Source organism: Nilaparvata lugens, chromosome X (assembly GCF_014356525.2).
Source record: "Nilaparvata lugens isolate BPH chromosome X, ASM1435652v1, whole genome shotgun sequence".
Lineage (NCBI taxonomy): Eukaryota > Metazoa > Arthropoda > Insecta > Hemiptera > Delphacidae > Nilaparvata > Nilaparvata lugens.
The window spans coordinates 49,690,656-49,710,892 of record NC_052518.1 but is presented as its reverse complement, the minus strand read 5'-3'; the positions used below and the strand labels follow the sequence as shown (position 1 = coordinate 49,710,892).

The 20,237-nt window shown below is 36.0% G+C and overlaps 1 protein-coding gene across 5 annotated transcripts in view; it reads right to left on the bottom strand.

Moving 5' to 3' along the window:
* Positions 1–20,237, bottom strand: part of LOC111054814 (extended synaptotagmin-2-A) — a 114,306-nt gene that overhangs the window by 2,980 nt on the left and 91,089 nt on the right. For all 5 annotated transcript variants that reach the window (XR_005572961.1, XM_039441304.1, XM_039441306.1 and 2 more), the window contains one exon: positions 4,242–4,290. Coding sequence is in view for 4 of the 5 variants with exons in the window: in XM_039441304.1 (XP_039297238.1) it covers positions 4,242–4,290 (49 nt within the window). In the remaining variant the exon portion in view is untranslated. The remainder of the gene's footprint in view (positions 1–4,241; positions 4,291–20,237) is intronic.

Sequence of the window (20,237 nt, the reverse complement as noted above, 5' to 3'; positions counted from 1 at the left end):
CGAACCCTCCTCCGCTCAACCCATACACGTTCTTGCACGACAAGATTATTGAACGTTTATCCGCATCTGAGGAACAACACATTCGACAGCTCATCAGTAGGGAGGAGCTCGACATCCGCAAACCGTCACAGTTTCTTTGCCATCTCTGCTCTCTGGCGAATGCGACTGGCATACAAGACAATTTGTTGCGTCAATTATGGCTTCCTTGCCTTCCGCCAAATGTTCAAACTATTCTCACATCGCAACTGGAGTTAGCGCTTGACAAACAAGCCAAACTGGCTGACAAGGTTAGTGAGATTATACCATACACATCTAATTTTTCAGTCAATGCAGCATTTCATGGAAAATGTACTGAGAATGAGTTACTAAAGGCGATTGCCAACTTACAAAAGCAAGTCGCTGAATTATCTGCTTCCCAATCACGTCAATATCATTTTCGTTCATGCAGCTCTAACTGCAACACTGAAAATGTAAACAAATCCACTGCACGTGAAAAGGCACACCAATCAGAAGAGTGCCTATGCTGGTACCATGATAATTTCCAAGAAAAAGCTAAGAAATGTGCCAAACCGTGTAGCTGGTGAGAAAATAACCAAAGCAATCAGTAACGGCGGCAACTGATTGCTGCTTGTCTGCATCTAATAGCCATCTAATTGTCACTGATAAAAATTTTAAAATTAATTTTGTAGTTGATACAGGCTCTGACTTATGCTGTTTTCCTCGGCATCAATTACAACAATGTTCTCTGGTGAATTACAAATTAAGTGCTGCAAATGGAAGCAAAATCAGAACTTATGGGTTCCTAACCCAGAGTCTTGACTTAGGACTCCGACGCAATTTCTTATGGAGATTTGTAGTAGCTGACGTTAATGTACCAATTATTGGTTCTGATTTTCTTTCTCATTATCACCTTCTACCAGATTGTCGCACAAAACATATCATTGATGCCTCCACCGGACTTAGAGCTCCTGTCTTAACTCAATACCTGTCACAGAGCAACATTACAACCATCCAAGATTCTTCTGCTTATTCTCCTCTCCTTTCTGAGTTCGCATAGGTCACTCATCCACCTGGTTTACCACAACATATAAAACAAGAGACTGTCCATCACATTCAAACAACTCCGGGACCTCCAGTTTCAAGTAGAGTTAGCCAGTTATGCCCTGAAAAATTGAAAATTGCTTGCAAAGAACTCGATGACATGTTAAAAGCTGGAACAACTCGCCCTTCAGAGAGTTCTTGGTTGTCTCCATTACACTTAGCACCAAAAAGTGACTCATCTTGGCATCCCTGTGGTGACTTTCACAGGTTGAATGCTCGAACAATCCCTGATCATTATCCAGTTCGCCATATACAAGATGCTACTTATTTTATTGATGGATGCACAATATTTTTGAAAATCGATTTGGTCAAAGCATATCAGCAGATACCAGTTGCTGAGGAAGATATTGGTAAAACCGCAATTATCACTTCATTTGGCCTATTTGAATTTCCTTTTATGACGTTTGGTCTGCGGAATGCTGGACAAACCTTTCAATGATTTATGGATGAAGTTTTAAACAGATTGGATTTTTGCTTTGTTTATATGGATGACATTCTCATCTATTCACGTTCTGAAGCAGAGCATGAAGATCACATTCGAAGTGTTTTGAAACATCTTGTAAAGTATGGCCTGGTCATCAACCCACTAAAATGCATCTTTGATGTCTCCGAGATTACTTTTATTGGATACAGCATATCTGCTGCCGGTATTCGAGCACCTGAAGACCGTGTAAAGGTAATCCAAGAATATCCTTTACTAAAAAACGCTCAAGGGCTCTGCCGTTTTCTTGGCATGCTCAATTTCTATAGGAGATTCATACCACATGCTTCTGAGTACGAAGCTCCTCTACATAGCGCAATCAGCAATCTACTTTTGAAAGGCTCCCAACCGATTGGTTGGACACCTGAACTTGAAGGAGCATTTGACACCTGCAAGAACTGCATTTCTTCAGCTTCTCTCCTTGTCCATCCCTGAATTGGTGCACCACTTGGTTTATTTACTGATGCTTCTAACCATTCAGTTGGAGCATGCTTACAACAACTGGTTGAAGGCATATGGCAACCTCTTGCTTTCTTTTCAAAAAAATTATCTTTGAAAGAAGGCGGTTGGCCTGCATACTATTATGAGCTACTTGCGGTTTATGCAGTGGTGCAGCATTTTCGCCACCTCTTAGAAGGACACCCTTTCACTATCTACACAGACCACAAACCATTAATCTATGCTTTTCAACAGAACCATGAAAAACTTCCACCGATTCAACTAAACCCACTATCATTCATCTCTGAGTTTTCAACAGATATACAATATGTCAAAGGCACCCAAAACATTGTTGTTGATACACTTTCACATATTGAAGCTATTAATACAACCCTTGATTATGAGTTATTGGTCAAATCTCAAGAAATTGATGAAGAACTTAGGAAACTAACGCCAGAGAATTCTTCTCTCTCATTGGAACATGTACCCATTCCCGGATCACCACTTACTGTGCTCTGTGATGTATCTACAGGGAAACCTCGACCGTTTCTTACACAACCTTTAAGACGACAAGTCTTTGACAGCCTCCATAACCTGAGTCATCCCGGACCCAATGCTTCACTCAAGTTAGTCAGCAACAGATTTGTTTGGCCAAACATGAACAAGAACTGTTGAGATTGGGCCCGCGCTTGTACTGGTTGTCAATGATCAAAAATTAGTCGACACGTTCATGCTCCTTGTGGAAATATTGTGACACCTACAAAAAGATTTTCTCATATCCACGTCGATCTGATTGGCCCACTTCCTCCTGCACGATCTTTCAAATATTGCTTAAAGGTCACAGATCATTTTACTCGATAACCAGAAGTTTATCCACTATCTGACATAACTGCAGAGACAGTGTGTCATGCACTTTTATATTGCTGGATATCTCGTTTTGGTTTCCCAGAAACTGTGACTACAGATCGCGGGACACAATTCACTTCCAACCTCTTCAACACATTTGTCAAGCTATTTGGGATTCGAATCAGAAGTACAACAAGTTGGCATCCTTCATCAAACGGTATGATTGAACGATTCCATCGCCATCTAGAAGCTGCAATTATGACTCATGCTAAGGCTGATTGGGTTGAAGCCTTGCCTCTAGTACTTCTTGGTATTCGATCTGTTTTCAAGGAAGATATCAAGGCTACTACATCCGAATTAGTCTATGGAGAGACTCTTCATTTGCCCTTTGAGCTGCTTTCTTCAAAACCACAAGACAATAATCTTGACATCTCGGACAGTTTTATTTCAAGCTTGGGAGAATACATGTCACATTTACGTCCCATTCCAGCAACAAGACATGGTCAACCAGGCATCTTTGTGTTTAAGGAACTGTCCACATGTAGCCACGTCTTTTTGCGAGAAGGACCAATCTTAAGGGCACTTCAGCCACCTTACAATGGTCCCCATGAGGTGGTGGACAGAGACGATAAAACCTTCACATTAAGGATTAATGGTAAAACCGTTAAGGTTTCCATTGACCGGGTGAAGCCAGCATACATCCTCCAAGATGACTCACCTCAGCCTCCCCACCCTGTTCCAGGAAAAAGGGTGAGCTTCAATATTTCGGATGGCCAAATCGTCTGCCTGGGGGGGTAATGTGGCGAATCATATGATTGCCACTGCCACTTGTGATGTTGCCAACTGGCAAAGTTTGTTTATAACTTGTAACAATTTATTTTAATATTTATCAAGAGTTCAATTTGTCATTCAACATTAAAATCAATTCACCATTCATTTAGTTTCATTTATTCAATTCAAACATAGGAATCATCAAATCAAATTAAATTCCTATATATTCCTTTTTTTTATAATTACTTACTTATGAAATGTAGATAATGATTTTTGCATGGGTTCACGAACTGCATGACTTTTTTTCTTTTTTTTCCTTCTCATTTTTCTATTTCTATCTTGTTTTTGAAGTAATCTATATTAATTTTTACTGTGCTCATCTTTTATACTTTTAGTTTTACATTAATACTTACTGTATAGTTTATTCATGTACAGTGCTATTTTGTTTTGTAACACTATGGGTCTTGTTAGACTCAGTGGAAATTGTCTTATTGTATAATAAATAAATAAAATCAGAAAAAAAAAATTCAATTTAAAAAAAAAACATTGAATATCCAAGTTACAAAAAATATATAAATCTGAACATGAAAATGAAATGACTTACAGTGTCGGTTTGGCCTTTCTTTGTGACAGTATTCACTTCGATTGTTGCTCTGAAAAGTAAACAATCATCCACTTTTAAAACACAAACTTCAATCGCATAATATGAATTTGAAAAATGGTTGAAATGTAAATGAACATTAACACAAGGTAGATACAGTATGCAAAATCGTTCAATAAGTCTGTAAGTGCAATAGTTTCATAATGTGCACATGCCATCCTTCTCAAATTATATGTAGTTATGGCTGAGTACCAATTTTAGAAAAATGACTACTTTCATATTGAATACTATTTTTTTCCAAACACATCACTCATAATATGCATTATTTTCTGATAAATCAGTTCTATTTATAAACTGAATATTTTATCGTCCTGAAACTTGGAGAACAACTTACTATTCTGTACATTTCATAGATTTTGTGTTTAATAGCTTACAAACAGCTGTTAAGCCAGTTACACACACACACGATTTTTTGCCGTCCTTATGAATTCTATGAACTTGACAAACATCATCAATTTAATCTAATAGAATTTTTAAGGAGAGCAGAAAGTTGTATGTCCAAAAATCGATGTGTGTGTAACTAACCTTACTATTTGAAATATTTGAGTTTTCAAATATTGAGATATCAATAACTTGGAAAATTATTATTACAATTCTACATGGTGAACCATAATATGGTTACATATTATGGAACACATTGGAATATAAATTGTAAAATAAAGTTGAGTTGTAAAATAAATAATTTAGACAATCAGATGAGAAGTAGAAGCGATGTTGGAGAATGTTTCCATGAAACTACATTGTATCTTTCCGAACTGGCAGAATACTTAGGTAAGATTTTGGAAAATGCATAATTTATTGTAGATTTGATACTTGTAATAAGTAATAGAAAAATGACTGCTTTATTCACACTTATAGTTCAGAAAGCTTCTACAAGTTACGCAGCTTGACATCCACCAGCAAAGTAGTATGTACTTGAAAATTCAAGTATATTAATTCGAAATTTGTATCAACTTGTAGTACTCAATCTTATTCATGGAACATTGAAGCCAATTTCAATAACTGCTGGTTAATTACAAGTTTTGCTCGCCAATGGGATATTATGGTCTCAAATTTATTACAATAATTTGAATTACTATCAACATAAAGAACGTTTTACAACATGTTTCAAGATAAAGATTTATTCTCGTCTAGTCTAAATCTAGTCTTGTAATTTACAGGCTTTAACGATGATCTCAAAACGCAAGATTGTCAAAGCAGAAATTTACTTTCTCAGTTATACTAAAGTAATGAATAATGCAGGTGTATGGTGCAATAAGCCATAACTAGTATCACTAAATTTTGCTGTAGGTGCTGTAGAATGATAAATAATATTTAATTTGAAAATCATCGAATTGTAGGCCTACTTGTTTATTTGTGGACGATGCCCACATTGTGCTTCTGCTTGTGGGTAGGTAATAGGGGATTCAAAGCCACGACCAAATGCAGCAAATAGGTTTAATTGCTATTATTCAATCATTCTTATACGATTTATTATAATTAGGAATCAAGTGTTACTACTTTCAAGCTAGCCTAGAATTTGCAACTTTGTGGAAAAGCAATCCTAATTTTTTATAAATATGTAAAGAACTGACAATGCTAAAAATAAAATGAAAAATTATACTGTTGAATTGAACTTTACTTCAACTTGAACATCAATGACTAATCGTAAAACAAGATAACAAACGTTTAGTCTGAAGGGTTGCCAAGGCAACGAATGCTAATGACATGGAAGCCATGAAGGGGATTCCCTTCACACTCCCCCACCGTTTAAATAGAACTATAATTGTTCCTTTGTCTCAAATTATATGGCGAGATTCTTGTGATGGTTTGATCCCTACCCCAGGGCACATAAGATGGGTCATCCTCCTCTGACTCTGGTACTTCCTGCTCCAGGTCTTCCTCCTCCTGTTCATCAATAACTTCTTCAGCAATGTCACTGGAACACTCTCTCCTCATCCTTGGGTTTGAGGCAAGGTTTCAAGTGGTTCACGTGAACGTTGATCTGGTGACCATTGGGCTAAATCAACATATAGTTCACTGGGGACATCTTCTTACTCACTTCAAATGGTCCCACCCAAGGAAGATGGAATTTACTCGATTCTCCAGGCTTTACTGCAGAATTGTGAAGATAAACTGTATCTCCAGCTTTGAATTCTCTTGGTTTTCTGCCTTTATTAGCGGTTATAAGCCATTTATCTGCTGCTTCCAAGGAATTCTTAACAGCTTGTTGATAAGCCTCACCCTGTCTCATTTTCAATGTCTTCAAATGCTCTCCTACTGAACAACGCTTTAGGTCTTGAAGTATGGGTTGCTTGGCAGGTAACACCATTTCATGACCCCGACATAGAAAGAATGGGGAATACTCTGTTGAAGAATGAGGAACTGAATTATCAGCTAATTATAAGTTGTCCCTGTCACTACCATCCTGTTGGACAAAGTGAGCCACGCTCTCATTGAGGGGATCTCTTTAGAATTGGGAATCTTGAGAATCTTTCTATTCTCCCATTGCCTTCTGGGTGGTATACAATAGTCTGAATTTTTGCTATTCCCAGCTGGTTACATACTTCCACAAATAGCTTTGACAAGAAGTTTTTGCCTTGGTCTGTCATCAGTCGAGTTGGTACACCATGTCTGGATATGATTTGTGTAACCAAGGCTCTGGCAATTGATTTAGCAGTTTAGTCTGGTAGTGGAAGGGCTTCTGCAAACCTGGTAAAGTGGTATATGAAACTCACATAGTAATGATTTCCATGAGTGCTTGTTGGTAAGGGACTAACCACATCCATTGACACTAATTCCATGGGATAAGCTGGTTCATAGCCTTTTTCCAAGGGCACTTTCAAGGCACAGGGAGTTTTATGTATAGCACAATTGTGGGATTGTCTTACATATTGTTCAACCTCTCTTGTTATTCCAGGCCAGTAGTATTGTTGTTTAACCCTAAGGAGGGTTCTTTCAATGCCGGGATGTCCAGCCCAAGGATTCTCATGACAAAGTCTCATGACAAAGTCTCATGACAAAGTCTCATAACTATATTTCTCAGAGAGGAAGGGACTGCCACCCTCCACTGCAATGGTTCACTTTGGCCTCCTGTCCACAGGATTGTCCACACGTTTGACAATTCCATTACAATTTCTCAACAGACAACAGCACCATCCTTCTGCTGCTGCTCATGGAGCTCTTTATCATCAAAGTTTTGAATTGTGATGCCTCCTACTCTTCTACTCAGTGCATCTGCATTAACATGGTTCTTTCCAGGTCTGTGAATAACTTCATACTCAAATTCTTCAAGCCTCAGGGCCCATCTTGTTAGTCGAGATGAATGACCCCTCAAATTTAGCATCCAACGCAGTGCAGCATGATCAGTTACCAAGGAAAATTCTCTCCCTAGCAAGTAACACCTTGAATTGACAAGTTGCCCACACTACTGCCAGCAACTCCCTTTCAGTAGTAGAATAGTTTTTCTGTGCTGGATTCAATTGGTGACTTGCATATGCCACTGGTCTCTCTCCCTCATCTGTTTGCTGAGAAAGCACAGCTCCTATTGCTGTTCCAGAAGCATCAGTGGCCAGGATAAATTTTTTCTCAAACTCAGGAAAGATTAACACACAGTCTGAACAAAGAATTTCCTTCCAAATTCTGGAACGATTTCTCTTGTTTTGGACCCCACTCAAAGGGGACCTCCTTCTTAGTCAACTCAGTTAATGACTGTGCAATTCTTGCAAAATCTGGAACAAACCGTAGATAATAACCAAAGAGTCCCAGTGCTCTTCTTGCGCTTCTTGAATATTTGTTGGTCATGGATAATTCTTCACAGCTTCAACTTTTGCAGGGTCTGGTTTCACTCCATCTGAAGTTACTAGGTGTTCCAAATATTTTACAGTTTGCTTTGCAAAGTCACATTATTTCTCTTAATTCACCTTCAGATTTGCATTTTCAAATATTTTCAGTACATTTTCTAGTCTTTTTGCATGTTCCTCCATGATTTTACTAAAAATTATTACATCATTCAGGTAAACTAAGCATTCAATACCTTTTATCTCTGCCAATAGATTATCCATCAACCTCTGGAAGATAGCTGGAGCCCCAGTAAGTCCAAATGCCATTCTTTTGTATTCATAGTGTCCTGCTACTGTTGTAAATGCTGTCTTCTCTCGGTCATTCCCTGCTATGGGGATCTGATGGTAGCCACTTCGAAAATCCAAAGTGCTGGCATTTGCCCAGACTTTCAAGGGTCTCATTTATCAACAGTAGTGGGTAGGCATCTGCCTTAGTGATTTGATCAAGGGCTCAAAAGTCGGTGCAGAAACGGTATTTAACACTTCCATCTGCGGTTTTCTTCCTTACCAATACAACTGGTGCACTCCAGGGGCTAGTTGAAGGAACTATCACTCCCGTTTTTAGCATTTCAGTTATATGTTTTTCAACAACTGGTCTTAGATTGAATGGAACCCTGTAAGGTATTTAAGTGATAGGTTGATTTTCATTAGTTGGGATATGGTGACACTTCAGCCCTCTAGACCTGGCTCTTCAAAAACATGAGAATACTGTTGTAGCACTGCTCCTAGGATCTTGGCATCACTTGAAGAAAGGTGAACCAGTTTGTCTTGCAATTCCAGTTTTAGCTTCTCATCAGCTTTATTCAACGTTGCATCCTGAATATCTGGTTCAACATTTTGGATAAATTCTGCTTGTCCCATCAACTGTTTCCAATTAATAGAGATTGGACTTGAAGTCAGATTCACCGCACTCATCACTGTCTGTCCATGATTCGGTTTATGTATGCTTCTACCAATCTGTAGACCTGAGGGGCGAGGGATGGGCTCAATAAGGACATCTTCCTAGTGAATCTCCTGGTTTGTTGTTACATCAGCATTTCTGACTGAGCTGGTACCAACACATGTCTAAGTGAATGAACTCCAAAGGTGAACTCTTCTGTTTTCTTAGATTTATAACCTTCTTTAGCCTTAACCTTTAATGTGGATATGAGTTCAGAGTTTGATCTCCCCTTTTCATTTTTCTGTTGTTTGATTCCTGACTCTGCCTCCTGGTTTACTGTCTGAGTGCTCCTTTCCATTTGGCTGCTTGATTGGTCACAATGATTGTCTTTTGTTTGGTCTTGTGGCTGTATACTACATTGATTGTTCTTATTACTTTTGACATAAGTCTCTTGGCAAACTGTTAATTCAATACCCTTTTGTTCTAAACAACACCTCCTTTGCTGTCCTTCACTCAAGATATCTTCCTCACACATAGATACCATCTTTGTTCCTTTTCTTATACTTGGTGTTTCAGCATAAACTCCTTGCAAAGTAACATCACCATTACAAACATCAACCACAGCTCCCAACTTATCCAGTACATCCAGGCCTATTAATCCATCTCCATATGAATCAATGTCTGCCACCACAAATGTATGCATGATGTTCACATGTGCATCTACTCTTTGATTGCCCTTAATATTTATAATTTCTCCAGTCACTCCTCTTAGTATCATTGATTCACTAGTCATAGCCATAGGTGATCCTGGAATGGCCTCCTTGAGGATACTGACCTCATCCCAAGTGTCTATCAACATGTTCTTTTCTTGTTTGCCAATCCTCATCTTTAAAAAGATTCCACTTTTGGCTGTTGATAAACTGGAAACTGTGTACTCCCTTAATCTTGGTGGCCGGGAAGCTGGGAAGCCCCCGGTCCCAATAAGTTTGTCCATCTACATCTGTCATCATTGATGAATTGTGCATGAATCATTTTATTCCCATCCTGGACTGGACTCTGAACTCTGTATTTACAAGCATAAGCAGAATGCTATGGGTCTCCACACACAAAACAGAATTTCTACAGTTGTTTTCACAAAACAGCCTGATTTCTATCAATTGGTCTCCTATTAAATTTATTATGTCCTTTAATGTGTTGGGTAGCACAGTCCCTGGTGAAGTGTCCTCTACCTCCACAAGCAAAGCAAGTATTGGCTTGTTGGTTAGAATAATTGGACTTGCTAGTTTCACTTTTTGTGTAGTTGAGAAGTTGATATTGTGGTATTTATTCATATTGAATGAAAAATACTAAGAAATTGTCAAAAAACCACTGATTTATTGATAATTGGAAAGACTGGCACTGGTTTTGGTTATTACACCATTGTCAATCTCTGCTGCTCTCGTATTTAGTTCTAGTTTATCAGAGATTGACAATGGTGTAATAACCGAAACCGGTCTTTCTAATTATCAATCAATCAGTGGTTTTTTGACAAATTCTTAGTATTTTTCATTCAATAGAATAATTGGAGCTAAATTGTCATGTCTGTACAGAAAAAACTCAGTTTCTCCCAGAGGGATCTAGTAATCCATTATCACACACTGTTGAAAACACATCCTGCTGTTGATTGGAGGTTACTAAAGCTATTCTCTCAACTGTCTCAATTGCTGATTCCAAGTCCTCAGCTGGATAAATTCGTAGATCTAGTCCTGCAGCACCTTGTAGACCCTGTATAAATGCTGTTAGAAGAGTTCGTTACATTTGTGCTTTTGCTCAAGTGGCTTCCTATAGGTCTGCTGACATGGGAATAGCCTTCAATGCCGTTTGTAAACACCTATTAGCTAACGCTCTAACACTTTCATCTTTTTTTGTTTAATGCTACTAAGAGTGAGTAACCACCTTTTGGGGTCGCAGGTTTCCTTAAAAATTTGTATTAAAATTCTTTCATATAAATGTTTAAGGAAACCTGCGACCCCAAAAGGTGGTTACTCACTCTCAGTAGCATTAAACAAAAAAAAGATGAAAGTGTTAGAGTGTACGCTAATAGGTGTTTTCATAGTCCTGAAATGTTGTACCCTCCTCTAATAGCTTCGGGTGTGCCTCTTGGCAAGTTAGAGCAGCTCTGGTTGTTTTCAACCTACAAATAGGTTTCATTTATCTTCTTCTTTCCAATTTCCAGCTTTTCCTACTAGTTTTATGTTTTGTGTGAAATGTTCAATGTTTTGCTCACCTGCTTCTCCCGAAAATGATTTTATTAGGCTTTGTAGCAATAAATCTCTCATCATTCAATCTCAGCTCTCTCTTAGTTATGTTGAGTGAGTAAACGTGTGTTAGTTCAGCTCTGTCTTCAAATAGATATTTCGTAGGGTTCAACAGTTCAATTCACTACAAATTACACATCAAGTTATTCAGTTTCTCAAGCTAAATTCAATAGTGAAATTATATTTTTGATTACCTCACACTCTTTTTATTTATCTTGAAAAAACATTCCCAATTCTTCAGTCTACTTACTCGCCTGTAAAAGTGTAAATCCACCTAACGGACACTATGGTCCGACCGAACAGAGGTATGCTGAAGAATGAGGTCAATGCTCCGAAGCCAGGGCCTTCTCCAGCTATTTCTGGATCATTGTCTGAAGAGACCCTCCACATTATTCAACAGCAAATTGAAGAATCTGTACAAAATGCTGTCTCATTGGCTGTGAAGTCTATCTTCAAGGAACTTCAGGCATTGAAGGAGGAGAACAAGCAGCTGCACGATAGAACTCGTGAGCTGGAGGTGCCTTGTGACCTGAAGGTCGACGACCTTGAGCAATACGGGCGCCGAAATTCAATACATATTTTTGGAATCCCAGAGAGCAACAAAGAAGACACGGACCTGCTGGCGCTTGATGTCTTCAACAAGAAGCTGGACGTGCCCGTGACTCTGGCGGATGTCAACCGCATCGCATTGGAAGGCGTCAACCACCTCAACAAGGGCAAGTGAAGCTGAAGGATTGCCCCATCATCGTTCATCTGTGCAGCTACCAGACCAGAAAGTTAATCTTCGACACGAAGAGGAAGCTGATGGGTTCTGGCATTACGATTCATGAGGATCTGACTGTGAAGTGTCTCAAGATCCTCAACACTGTGGCCGACTGTCATGGGCACAGGAATATCTGGTCATCTGACGGGAGGATCAAGGATCTCTATCAGTGAGGGAGGATCCAAGAGGGCCCACACAGTCGAGAGGATGACCGACCTTCTTAGAATAAAGGTAAATTGAATCATTTCAGCATTTGACAACTAAGGTGCCCTTCACTACAATAATAGGAAATTTGTATTAATAAATTTCACAGTAGATAAATTTCACCTTGGCAGTTTTCATGAGCTGGCTTTCTGTTCTATAAATGAATCTTTCCACTGCTATTTATGATTATATAAAAGACAATTATTCCAAACTAAGGAAATCCACATTTGTTAATACTGATTGATAATTTATCTTGATATTAATTCCCAAAACTATGTTCTATGCATCAACTGCTATACTCCAGAGGGTACTAAGAAAATTATTATCTCTATTATTACTAATGATTACATCTCTTACCAAAATTATTTCCATAATTAATAATTTTCGAAATGCTGAATTTCAAATAAATTGGATGATTAACATATGTGATAGATATAGATGTAATCTATAGGTATAGATAGTAATCTCTTTTTATATTAGGTGTACATAATGATATCATCTACTATTGCCACAGCTCAAACAATAGAAGCTAATGTGTGAAGAATTATTGATGGAACAGAAAGGTAGGTAGTTTGTTCCTATGCTTATGTAGGGGTTGTGTTTCATTTCACATTATCTCAGACATTCATCACTAAAATATTACAGTACTCAATTTGCTGCTTTTATCGTTATTGCAACTCCCAATAATTGTTTGTCCTTGTTCTCATACTTTACCATTCAATCCTATTTAAAACTTATCTAAAATAATCTCTAGCACTTTCTCAATAGTCTCCTCTACTTCTCATTTTTCTTTCTAATTTCTCTTCTTCATCTTATAGTTATTATAGTTACTAGAATATTGTTGTAGTTATTACATTTATTATAACTGTTGGGATTGTTGCGAAGATGATTATTATTATTTTCCATTCTTCCTCTTCTTCTTCTTCTTCTTCTTCTTCTTCTTCTTCTACTTCTACTTCTTCCTCCTTTCCTTTTTCATCTCTCCTTCTTTCCTTGATTAATTCCATCACAATACGATGTTCTATTTGTTATTCTATAGTTCAGTTTCAAAAGTTCTTCTCAATTGTGCACATTTCTTTTTTCTCTTCTCTCCTTCCCTATTATTATCATTTTTTCCTGTGATTTTTCCACTAGCTATCCAGCATGCTCAAATGTTTATTTGCTTTGTCACAGTAAATTACCTTTTCTCTTTCTATCTGAGTTCAGTAGAAAGAACTCAGATAGAAAGAGAAAAGGTAATTTACTGTGACAAAGCAAATAAACATTTGAGCATGCAACCTATTGTATCAACCAACATTGTATCATGCAAATATCGATCTATTAGATGGAAAAAACGCTTCTTGTAACTATTTAAGTTTAATGGAGAACAATGGTTTTTCATCCATAGTTAATAAAGCAACTAGAATCACTGAAATGTCTCGAACACTGATTGATCATATTTTTATCAAACATAAGCAAATAAACTGTTTCACGCATGCAATATTTGATTTGAATGTGACAGATCAATGCTTGTTAGGATTGAAATTTAATCTAGTTCGCAACTGTCGAGGAAAAAATTATGAAAACCTAGCTAAAAAATATGTGGATATTGATAACGTATGTGATATTCTAAAGGCGATAAATTGGAATGTAGTTTATTCTATTGATGACGTTAACTTAAGTTTTGAAAGGTTCCATTCTATTCTATCTGATATTGTGAATAAATGTTCAAAAACTTCAACTATCTCTAATAGAAAGCTCGCTAGAGCTAAGAACCTAAGCCCTTGGATGACGATTATCCTATTAAGGAAAACAGAGAAAAGGAAGAAACTGTATGCACTAGTAAAGAAAAGACCATATGATTTAACTTTCAGGTCTTATTATACAAATTTTTATGATAGACTTAAAGTTGAAATTGATTACATTAAAAAACGTTATTATTCTAATAGTATTCGTTGTGCTGATGGCGACCCAGGAAAGCAATGGAGAATTATAAACAGCTTAACTGGTGAATGCCGAAATAATAAATTTGATAAGGTTGAGTTAGAAAACGGAGAATTACACTGTGAACCGTAAAGCGTAGCTGATTAATAATTATCTCATGAATGTTGTACAGCCTGATAATATCGCACCTTCTTCTCTCGGCCTGGGTCTTCATCACCAATGTCAATCTTTCTTTATAGAGCCAACAACTATCGACGAAATATTGATAACAATACGCAGTTTAAAAAATAAAGTCATCTGGTTTTGATAGCTTCAACGTGCTTTTGATTAAAAAGATCGCCCCTTATATTGCACCCGTCCTCACCTATATTTTTAACCTGAGTTTTAACGATGGAATTTTCCCTGACTTATTAAAGCAAAGTATTGTCACGCCAATCTATAAGAAAATCAACTCTTTGAAATTGAATAATATTAGACCTATTACTCTATTATCTGTTTTTTCAAAAATTCTAGAAAAATTAATGATCAAGCGTTTAGCTAATTATCTCAATAAATTAAATTTTTTCTCCCAAAGCCAATATGGTTTTCAACGAGGAAAATCGACAGAAGATGCTCTTTTCAATTTTTCCAACTTAATTTATTCTAGTTTTAATAATGGCAATAAAACAACCGGGCTATTTGTAGATTTCACAAAAGCTTTTCATCTTATTAATCATGAAATTTTATTGACGAAGCTCGAAGCGGCTGGGATAAGGGGATTAGCGTTGCGGTGGTTCCGCAGCTTCCTGACTGGTAGGGAGCAGCGGGTGAGAGTGGGCAATTGCCTCAGCGAGCCTCTTCCAGTCACTGTCGGGGTACCTCAGGGATCCGTATCCTCTGCTATTTTATTCATTTTATTTATCAACGATTTGCTTACAAAAAACTTTCATGGTCACATTCAGGCTTTTGCTGACGATATTGCCTTTTTTTATTCCAATAAAAATAAAGAGACTGTACAAAAAAATATTATCTATGACTTGAAAATCCTTCAAGAGTGGTGCACATTGAATAGAATGAGAGTAAACGTTGCAAAGACAAAATATATCAATTTCGATTTTAAGGCATTCAATTTTACAGGCCCAATTATATATCATACACAAAATTGTGACAATCGTGATAATTGTGTCTGTGAAGAAATTGAAAAGGTTAAGTCATTCAAGTACTTGGGTTAAACTTATGATGAGAAAATGTCATGGAAAACTCATATTCAAAATTTGCATGTAAATGTTAGAAGAGCAATAAGAAAGTTCTATTTCCTGAGAAGCATCTGCGATGAGCAGCTAATGAAAACATTGTATTATGCTCTCATACACTCTCAATTACAGTATGGTTTGGTATGTTAGGGTGGAACTTTTAAAACTATTATTAATAGGTTAAGAATAACCCAGAATCATTATATAAGATTGATAATGTTTAAAAATGTAAGAAAGAGTTCTTTTCCTTTGTATGTAAATTTGAAAATAATGCCTATCCAAAATTTATTCGTTTTCAAAGTTATAAAATTGTTTTATTTGAAAAGCGGAAACTGTGGTACGGGAAATCTTTATTACAATATGAGAAGCGTTAACCAGCTACTATGTAGGACACCAAAGGTGAGCAGGGAAATTTTTAGGCACTCGTTTATGTACTTGGGACCTTATATTTACAATAAATTTCCAATTGAATTGAGAAGGTGTGATTCCTATATTATCTTTTGTGAGAGAGCAAAGAGCTGGTTATTCACAGTGAACGACGTATGGATGGTTAGAAATGTTGTTAGATAATGGTACAGGTTGAGCTAGCATTGTTCAATGGCACCATTCTCATAAAAATATATTTATTCAATTGAATCACTATTCCACTAAGGCATTTAAGGTATTATATTAATTACATTAATTATTACATTTAAATGCTTTTCATTTATTCCAGTTTTTGGTTTTCTGGGCTGTTTCAATTTATTTGTTTTTTTATCTCATGCGCTACAGGCAGTAGTTTCAGTATTGTTTTAGCAATCTTAATCACCTAGACTAGACTCACAGCTTTTATTTTTATCTTTTTTCATACAAGTTTATTTTTAGTTTTATTATTCATTATTTAAGTTGATAATGTTTTTACCTTGTTAATTATACTTTGATTATCTGATCACACAACTGGATACGTGATCAGTATAATTTCCAAGATACTATTTAATTTCTACTTTTGTAATTTGTAATTTGTAATTTGAGAAGGAAATAAATTCATTTATTCATTTATTCATGTGTTTCTGTTGGTGACAACAAGGCAAATTGGAAAAATGTTATGCATGGAGTACCACAAGGTTCAATTTAAGGCCCTCTCCTATTCACTTTGCATGCTAATGACCTTTCTTCCATTTTCAAGTTCTCCAGCTTCCATACTTATGCAGATGACCTTCAAATCTATTTAAGCTGACCCATAACAAAAATAGATGAAACAGTTGGAATTAATAATCAAGATATCAATTCGATATTTGAATGGACTAAGAAAAATGGCCTTAAGCTTAATCCCATCAAAACACAACCCATTATAATAGAATATCGTCTTATAAATAATATTTACCTTGCATCAATTCACAAAATTAGTGTAGATGGTAATGACATTCTTTACTGTAGCTCAGTTAAAAATTTAGGCATTATTATGAATAATAAATACTCTTGACTGGTCAGAACAAGTGAACAAAACTTGTAAAAAGGTATTCTCAGCTATGCATGCATTGAAGAAAATACACGCTATCCTCCCTAGATACATCAAATTATTATTGGTTCAATCTCTTATCTTCCCACATTTGATGTATTGTAATTCTGTTCTCAACGATATGCAAGTCACTCTGAATGATAAACTATGGCGTTGCCAAAATTATTGTCTACATTTCGTCTACTCTCTTCAACGTCATGAACATATCACCCCTGACCACATTGCCAGTTCAACATTGAAGCTTCCCAATCAAAGACGTTTTCCAATAGTCAAGCTTGTAAGAGATAACTTAAAATACGGAAATCGTATTCAAGTTGTACCATATGCTAATGATGCCAAGTATCTAGGTATGACCTTGGATGCAAAGCTTCGCTGGAAGGCTCATGTCAAGAAGAAGAGAGAAGAGCTTGGAATCAAATATAAGAAGCTGTATTGGCTGATCGGAAGAAACTCCATTCTATCAATCCGAAACAAAGTACTTCTTTACAAACAGATATTAAAGCCAGTATGGACGTATGGTATACAACTTTGGGGGTGTACCAAAGACAGCAACATCAATATCATTCAACGTTTTCAAAACAAAGTGCTAAGGAACATTGTGGATGCTCCTTGGTATGTCAGGAACAGCGATCTTCATAGAGACCTGCACGTCGACCTGGTGTCCACTGAGATCCAGAGGCATGCGGAGAGGCACGAGGGGCAACTGTACCAACATGACAACTTCGAGGCGATCCAGCTGCTAGACAATGGAGGGTTGGTGCGGAGGCTCAAAAGGAGGAAACCGTTTGAACTAGTGTAGTGCTTGTTCAAGTAGTGTCCAGTGAAAGAGCAGAGCAGTGATTGAGTGAATCTAGCTTCTATAGTGCAGTCAATAAGTGTACATATTGATTAAACAATAGCAGTAAGAGTTCCTAATGAGAAATTCACTGTTCAATTTTTCAAGTAGTAATTTAGGATAGAAAAAAATAGCTCATTAGTCTTTAGACTAGATGGCTATAGTGTTGACCAATAGAAAACTCTGAATGATAAACTACAGCATTGCCAAATTTATTGTCTACGTTTCGTCTACTCTCTACAACGCCATGATCATATCACCCCAGCCCACATTGCTAGTTTAACATTGAAGCTTCCCGATCAAAGACGTTTTCGAATAGTCAAGCTTGTAAGAGATAACTTAAAATACGGAAATCCGAACTATTTCAAAGATGATTTCAAATTTGTTTCTGAAGGTAGGACGATAGATGCTTCACATACTAGAACTGGAGAAAGTACTTTAAGGATACCCAACCATCGAACCACTATTTTCACAAAATCCTTTTTAGTCAGTGCCTGTCATGCATGGAATGCACTTCCTGTTTCTATCAGGTCCATCGAGAGCCGAGCGAGCTTCATCCTGACTCTAAAAAAAAATCTTTTGGAGCAAATGACTGAAACTGTCCAGCCCTAAAACGGTCACATGACAACCATCCCTCACCCATCCCACCAATACAAACCTATAAACCTGTTATAGAATAAATTGTATATATTGTATATTATATTAACTCATGTTATTTTAATTATTCTCTGCATACTGCTGTATATTACTAAAAGTTCATTACCCTGATCTACTTTCAGCCTACTCCATTCTATTAATCAATGATTTGATCTTATCTACCTATATAATTATTTTACTTTATAATTTTCTGTTTTTCTTTCTCTTGAATATTCATTTTAAAACTTTTACAATATTTTCATTTATAAATGAATTCTCAGTTGAATTGATGAAATTAACGTTCTGGTAGAGAGTTAGTGGGAAGGATATTTTGAATATTCTTTCCGAAGAATGGACATTGATATGTCCAAAGCTCCGCCAATTTATGTAGATGCATTACAATATTATCTTTAGTTATTACAAATTGCTTTTTTCGTATCATATACAGTTCAATAATTATTTTCTTAGTCTATATTATGTAAATTCATCTATAATTCTGCTGTATTGTAAGCTATTTTATATAAGTGTATAGGCCAGTATATATTGTAATCTACATAAATAAAGTACTCAATCAATCATTGTCAAAGTTTCTCTTCTCTCTTCATGCATCCTTTCACAGCTATAATTCACGATCGGATCTACTATAGGTTCCATCTGCCTTTTTCTAGGTATTTTGTTTACCGCTGCCACCAATAAAGAACTGACCATGCTAAAAATAAAATGAAAAATTATACTGTTGAATTGAACTCTACTTTAACAAAACTTGAACATTAATGACTAATCATAAAACAAGATAACAAACTTTTAGACTGAAGGGTTGCCAAGGCAACGCATGCTAATGACATGGAAGCCATAAAGGGGATTCCCTTCACAAATAAATTGAAAAAAAAGAATAGAAGAAGCCTCATCCATCTGAAAAGTAATTCAATAATCCTGGATATCTTTCAACTAAAACTATAAAGATGATATATAGATTTATATTATATAGGTACTGTACACATGAAGAATATCAACTAAACTATAAAACCTACCAGTGTTTAAGTGACATAATATGGGGAATATTTAAAAATCCATTTCTATCTGAACTATCTACCTTTTTAATGGAAGTTCTCAGATCAGCTGGATTTCAATTTGTCTAGCATGATCTGAGATTAACATAACATAAAAGGTTCTGTTTATTAATGTTTTAAAGGTAAAATTAAAGGTTGAGTCTGCTTTTAAATGGCAATATGTTGATATTCAAATCAAATCAAATCAAATCATTTATTTTCACCATTTAAAAAAAACAAAAACAATCACAAATAAAGAGCGAATCAAAAAATTATGAATAATAAATTTAAACAAAATACAAGTGTTAACTTAAAAATAAGAAAATAATAATACAAAATCATAAATATCTCTTTACATATGTAAATATAATTTACTTATTATATATGGCATCGCCAGCAAAAGAATAAACTTTGCCCGCTGGTGACCGTTGCAAATCGAAAATAGTATAATAATATTTAAAATAAAAAAAAATCCTCATCATTTAGTCATTTCTGAGAATGAAAAAAAGATAAAAGTAAATAAATTATAAGGGATACAATAAATTTTAATTTAAATAAGGTTTTCTATTGAAGTGAAATAGTTTGCAATTATCCAATTTTTTATATCATTACTGGTATCTCTAGTTATATGTGTTAAATTAAAAGGTAATATATTTATAAACTTGCTGCTTAAATATATCGACTGTCTCTTAACTAGTGTAAATTTTGCATAATAAACTTTGTATTTATTGATAGTATTTGGCCTAAAATTGTAATGAGATTCATTTATCATAAAAAAATTGTCTTTATACTTAATAATAT